This window comes from Azolla caroliniana, unplaced genomic scaffold (assembly GCF_043228905.1).
Source record: "Azolla caroliniana isolate FFs.n. ecotype wild unplaced genomic scaffold, voAzoCaro1.0.p SCAF_17, whole genome shotgun sequence".
Classification (NCBI taxonomy): Eukaryota; Viridiplantae; Streptophyta; class Polypodiopsida; order Salviniales; family Salviniaceae; genus Azolla; species Azolla caroliniana.
In genome coordinates this window covers 18504268-18511326 of record NW_028230452.1, presented here as the reverse complement: position 1 = coordinate 18511326, position 7059 = coordinate 18504268, and the positions used below count along the sequence as shown (strand labels likewise).

General features: G+C 39.6%; 1 protein-coding gene across 1 annotated transcript; it reads right to left on the bottom strand.

Moving 5' to 3' along the window:
• Nucleotides 1-2358: 2358 nt before the first annotated feature.
• LOC147853391 (putative inactive receptor kinase At2g26730) lies at nucleotides 2359-5422 on the bottom strand. Its single transcript, XM_087333021.1, has 2 exons — nucleotides 3870-5422; nucleotides 2359-3272 (listed from the first exon to the last, which is right to left on the bottom strand). Exons 1-2 carry the CDS (start codon nucleotides 5185-5187, stop codon nucleotides 2674-2676), a joined length of 1917 nt encoding a protein of 638 aa, XP_087189147.1. The 5' UTR covers nucleotides 5188-5422; the 3' UTR covers nucleotides 2359-2673.
• Nucleotides 5423-7059: the final 1637 nt, after the last annotated feature.

The window sequence follows — 7059 nt, the reverse complement described above, 5'->3', positions numbered from 1 at the left end:
GTTGGGGTTTTCAGGAATAGTTAAGATTAAGGCCTCATGATGGATCAATAGGCTTAGGGTTCATTCTGGAGTTTTTATTTACAATTGGTTGATCAGGTCACAGTTATGGTTACAACAGATACCAACTATTTTTTGGATTTTTGTTACAATGGATTGAAATTAGGTTAGGGATAGGATCCATGTTCAACTTTTTGGTTCAATGGATTAAAATAAGGTTAGGGTTAGGATGCATTTCTGAGTTTAGTTAGGATTCATTTCTGAGTTTTTGTTGGCCTTCCACAAAGGATTTATGCGGTTAGGACTCATTTTTGAGTTTAGCTAGGATTCATTTTTGAGTTTTTGTTGGCCTTCTCACAAAGCATTTATGGGGTGAGGGTGAGGGTTAGGGTTAGGGTTAGGGTTAGGATGAGGGGATAAATATGTGGTTGGAATAGATTAAGATTAGTGTTGGAATGGATCAATGATGGTTGGACTGGTTTAAATTGATGTAGCACGGGAGCGGAGGATGAGAAGAAGGGGGCTATGATGGCAGTGCCTTCAGCCACAATGGCCATTCTTACAGCAGCCGCAATGATAATCCCGGACATAGCTGAGGCGGCCTCCCCTGGTGTCTCCCCTTCCCTCAAAAACCTTCTACTAAGTGTTGTGGCCGGTGGAGTTGTCCTTGTCGCCATTGGCGCTGCCGTAGCAGGTGTCTCCACCTTCGATCCCGTGCAGAGGAAGTGAGCTCAAACCCTAGACACTTCACATTCTTCACCATGTGTATTTATCTATCTATCTACCTCCATCTCCATGGAAAGGATCACCATCTTTCTGTCTTGTGGAAGAAAAATCTTTATTAAACATTAATGTTATAAGTTTTATGAGGAAATATTTCAGACCCAAGCATCTTTGTAATTCTCTCTCGAGCTTTGGAAGCATGGAAGGTTCGATTTTTGACATCTCTAGAGTGTAAAAATCTCGTGAAAATTAGAGTGTGGCGCTACGTTAAACAGAGTACAGCGTTCCATAACAATGTCATTAATATGATTAATTAGATTAACAAAAGTAAGGCTAGATAGGGATCATGCTCCATCCAAGTTCATGATCGATATTCCCATCTAAACATGTGATTATCATCATTGATTAGATTATGAAGAGTAATGGTCTATGCCTCATCAATATTCCACCCAAACATGTGATTACCATCATCTAAAAATACTCGAACGTTCGAAAATATTTTTATGTGAATTCAGTATGTATATTCAATCTCCATTAATTTGGTACTCTCTAAACATGTGATCAATTCTCTTTTGAAGAATTCCTTATTCAATGTGGGACAAGTACCTCCATTTAATTTAGATGGAAGTACTTGTGGTTTGATTGCTCATATGGGGTAAAGTAAATATCATCAAGGTCTGGTAGAAACGGAATGGAAAACATTGGACGATTCTCATGTTGATAGATAGATAGTAGTTATTGTGTTATTATATACTTAGCAAATATAAGATTAGAACATTCTTATGCTTCCTTTTGTTCATGTTCGTGTGGTCTCAACATGATTGGGAGGTAACATGGCTTGACAAAAGGCAACTGAGTATTTATCTTTCTATACAAATGTATATTAGAAAATAGTCCACACTCCAATCAATTAGTATTAATGTTGTCTATCTCATTTTTGCACGTATTTGCATGTAAGGTTCCTTTAGACACGACCTTGCATTACTTGTCCTTTTTGTTGAGATCTTTGGAAATTTCACATTCAGTGGAGAGACTAGAGAATTTATTTGAGCTCACTCTGGAAGAGTATGATAAATTCACATCAATGACAATGTTTTCTGATTGTGCTGGAAGGACAATGGGTTCTCAAGGCCAAATAGAGAGAGCTCTAAGCCCGTAAATTCACATGATATACACTTAAGAAGATCAGTACTTTATGTGAGATACTCAGAACGAATCGAACTCTTCATATTCTCCATGTTTCTTAAGTAAAAACATTTTCTTTTAAGTTTCCATGAGATAATGCAAACTAGGACACGAAGGTTGTAATGAAAATGATGAAAGATTATTAGTAATTACGCGAACATAACACAGAAGGTTCAAGCGAAAATGAGCAACTAATCTTAGATGATGTTCCGAATAATGAGTAGATCAAACACACATTTTTCGAATGAAAAGGTTGAGGTCAATTTACTAAAGAAGAAATTGAAAACTGAAGAGAAGAAAATCATGGCAGCATTTACAATTCAAGGGCAGGAAGGAGTCTTTATTGATATCCAGGAAAGAATGGCTGCATTTGAAGCGTTACAACATAATCATAATCATAATCATAATCATAATACAACACAACACCACCTTTTTTTCTCAAGGCTTTACCCCTCTGTTTGGATTAAATAATATTACATCAAAAATCAGCATATACAAACCCAAGAGTTTTTTTCCCTAAAAAATGGGAACAACAAACAGTCCTAAAAAATATGGAAGGATGAATGAGAGAGAGAGAGAGACCAAGAGAATATGCTTATATAATAATATCTTCACAGAGCGGACAACTATCTTGTGATCATAGCGAGACCGAGAGAAGTAGAAATAATGCACGGATTGAGATCTATGGTCATAGTTTTTCAAAAGGAAAAATTCATGCATTAGAGTAACATACTAATCTATGATCATAGTTTGATAAGAGAAATGTTGTTATGCATTTGTTCCTTTGGAGATGTCACCTGAGCCATTATCATTCTTTTGCACATCTCGAATCAACTTCACCACTTGTTTCATCGTAGGCCTTAGATCAGGGGATGGTGCCACACATTGCAAAGCAATCTGTAACAACTCGTCCATCTCTTCCTTGACATCTGATTGATATTTCGTGAGCTCTGGATCGAAGACCTCAGCCCTCCACTCTTCTCTAACCACTGATTGAACCCATCTCGGCAAATCTATACCTTCCTCACTAGTTGACGCTTGAGACGGCGCTTTTCCAGTCAAAAGCTCAAGTAAAAGCACACCAAAACTGTAGACATCAGCTTTTGGAGTTACTCTTCGCACATCAGTGACCTCGGGTGCACGATAGCCGATAACCCGATTTGCAGCCGAAGTCGTGCTTACTAGCTGAGCTAGACCGTAGTCCGAAACGCAACTATTGTAGTTGTTTGTTAGCAGGATGTTGCATGACTTGATGTTACCATGTGTGAAGCCACAATCATGGAGGTAATCTATACCTAGGGCTGCACCTAAGGAAATCTTCACCCGCGTGTCCCAATCTAGTCGAGTCCTGTTCACGCTTTTGTTTCCTGGCATATCCACAAACACAAGGATGGTATCAGAGCATTGTTTGTATAAGGAAGGTCATGGCATATATATATATATATATAAGATTCTGAAGTTTTAGACATTTTCCCATGCAAAAAAGAGGCCAGTTTCCATCATATCTCCCTATCATGTTAAATACTATGAGCTTCTATGCATATCTACCTAGGTGTGGTTTCTTCCCAGAAAAGAGTTTGGGACAAAGTCACCCTGTTCCAGAATTCATTTTTCCCTTGTTCAAATATACTCAACATCATTATAGAAACCATAAAGAGCTTTTATTGCAAGATTGAGGGAGCTTTTATTGCAAGATTGAGACCAGAACATGATAAAAAATCTGAACTCTCTAGTCCACAATTCATTATCTTTTTCCTTAATCAGACATTGCCTAAAACATTATATGGGCATTAATGCGCCGAATGTCCGAGGATATTAGAAAGAAACAAAAAAAATGGATTCTAAGCTTCAAGGAACTAATCCTAACAAAAAACTCTCTCTTAATATCAATACATCTAGTTAACTTCAGGAATGAACTCCATAAATGAAGGAATAAAGGGAGGGAGAGAAATTTTGTAACATACCATGCAAGAGGGCAGACAAGCTACCATTGGTCATATACTCATTCACCAGCAACTTCTCTTCTCTGGAGTAGAAATAAGCCACCAAAGGCACAAGATTCGCGTGTTTAAGCCTCCCAACAGGAATCATGTGTTGCTCAAATTCTTGTTTCTCAATGCTCACATCCTTCAATCTCTTCACAGCAACAATGGATCCATTCTCTAACACAGCTTTGTAGGCAGTCCCAACACTACCTTTGCCCAGAACCTCAGCTGAAGCCCTCAACAGATCATCAAGCTCAAATGAATACTTGCTTCCTTCAAAGAAAATAAGCTTATTTGCACTAGATTCTTGCACCACTTGAGGTACACTGGGGACATACTCCGTGCTAACCGCCCCGCCTTGTCCAACTTCAACTGATCTAGAAGCATATAGGTTAGCATTCTCTTCCTCCTTGTTTTGTGCTTTCATGCATAAGAGCACCCATGCTATGAGAAGGAGAAACGGTAGCAAAATGCAGGCAAGGACGATCCCTGCAATCGCAGCTCCTGAGAGTTTCCTATGTGAAGACGAAGACGAAGACGGAGATGAGGTCGAGGACGGAGATGGAGATGTGCTACATGCACCTAGAGGGAAACCACACAAGCCATTGTTCCCTAGAAAAGCACTCTGTTGGAATTTGTTCAATGTGGTAGTGTTAGGGATAGATCCACTCAATTGATTGTATGCAACACTAAAGTTGGTCAATGAAGAGATCTCTAGGGCAGGTATAGACCCAGACAAGGAGTTGTTCTGCAGGTAAAGAGACTTGAGTTGGGTGAGGTTAGTGATGGAAGAAGGTATGGCATCAGAGAAGTTATTGGCGGATAAGTCTAAATGGACCAGGTTAGGCCAATGTGTGAAGTTAGAGGGGAGAGGACCAGAGAGAAGGTTCCTTTGTAGATACATGCTTCTCATATAGGTGCAATTGGACAGGTCTTGTGGCAAAGAACCAGATATCTTGTTGAATCGGAGGCTAAGAACTCTGAGTTCAGTCAATCTTCCAAGAGAACCTGAAGGGATGGGTCCTGAGAGGTCATCCCCCGGTAGGCGTAATGCAGAGACCCTCATGGAATTTAAGTAACTGCTACATGTCACACCTTCCCACCCACATACATTGTTGCTTGTGTTCCATTGCAAGAGGTTGAATGCACTTCTGAGCACAGTTAGGCCCTCGGTATCATCGGTCAGATCTCCAATTGCCACCGCAGACATGCCTTCGAAGAAGATGAAGAAGAAGAAACAGAGCAAAGCAAGATGAAAGGGAGATACATTATGCTGTAAGAGATTATGAAACCCCATTGCTGTAAATGATGCAGAATGTGTGTGTGTGTGTGTGTATGTGTATATTATATCAAGCCTCCCCCCTCCCCTGTTTCAGATATATATGTCAAAAGCCCCAAATTTCTGGGGAGCTGCAGCAGCTCAATGCCAAGGATTAGAAGGTATCAGACAATCCGAGACAAAACAGGGGGAGGGGGGGGCAGCATTATCTTCACTGGGATGAAGTGAAAGCAGAAATCACAATGGAGAACAGAGGAAGAAGAAGAAGAAGAAGAAGAAGAAGGAAAAGAAGAAGGAGAGATAAAGTAGAAGAAGATTGGTATATAGCTCTAGCTAAGGAAAGGAGAGAAAGAAAAAGGGCCTTGTGAAGTTGGGAAAGAGAAAAAGCTTGACAGAGAGAGAGAGAGAGAGAGAGAGAGAGAGAGAGAGAGAGATCTGAGATAGAGAGCTGGCATTGGAATGATGCTCTCTCTAGGTAAACTCTTTGTTCTTTTTCCTTTCTCTTCATTTATATAGTATACTACTACTATATAGTATATAGTATACATTATGCTATTTCTATTCATGAAAGAGTGTAGTAAAGAACAATGGGCTCTGTCTTTCTTCCTTTTTTTAACACTAAGTTTCTTCTTCTTCACTAAGTTTCTTCTTCTTCTTCTTCTTCTTCTTCTTCTTGTGAAACTGAGTTGAGCTGAGCTGTCTGTCTGTCTGTCTGTCTTGTCTGTCTGTCTGTATCTCTCTCTCTCTCTCTCTCTCTCTCTCTCTCTCTCTCTCTCTCTCTCTCTCTCTCATTCATGCTTATGTTTTACTTCTAAGTTCTTTTACCTTAGGAAAGAGACAAACAGAGACAGTGTCATGATGAAGCAAAAAGCAAAAAGCAAAAAGCAAAAAAAGCCACTACCACCACACAAACTCTTTTGTTTGGCATACATGCCATGCCACCCATTGCTATCTAAGTTAATAATAATAAGCTAGAGCACAATCCCTGAAAGAGAGAATGAGAGAGGGGGTCAAATCTTGTCGAAAATCCGCCTCTTGTCGAAAACATGCCTCTGTTTAATCACCGCACCAATCAGATCGGCCTTCAAGCCGTAACAGTAACGATGCAGCTTCGACATCTCTCTACAATATGACCACTGCCACATTCAGTAATATATGTATAGATGAGCTTAACTTCTTAGTGCAATGTGTGTGCGGCCATTGGATTGGGGACTTTGAGATTTACCCACCAAGATTTGCTTCTTTTAACGTCTTAGTGTGATATGTATGTGTGGCCATTGGGAACTCTGAGATTTGCCCACCAAGATTTGTCATTGCTCTTTAATGGGTTGTTGCAAAACCCACCATTGAATCTTGAACACATCCTTGAAGGCTTTGCATTAGCTAGAACCGAGCAAGTGTTGTAGGGGGGAGGAAATGCTACTTTGGCACAAAGTTTGTCCGAGCCCTATGTAGCTCATTTTTAGTTCTTCTCATGTGGAACTAAGATAAATATAAAACGGATAAATTAGATATAGGGACTCCCCCTCCCTCTCTTCAACAATGTGTCAAAATAGCATGGGTACAACCATTACCATCAATGCTCCTAAAAAAACGACCTCAAGTACGATTTCAGAAAGACAAAATTTTAGAAATTTAGCTGAATGTGAGAAAGAACACGGATACATGCACTTCATACATTTTACCACGTAGAAAATACATAGGTGAAAACACATCACAATACATGGTGTTTCCTTTTAATGTTTCACTCCAATCATCTACATCACATGGTTTTGCCCACACAAGACTACATATACGGACCACTTAATCTTTGAGACTATACCATATCGAAATAAATTTGGTGAAAATGCAACAGTATGGATTGTATACATATATTGGAATAACCCAGAT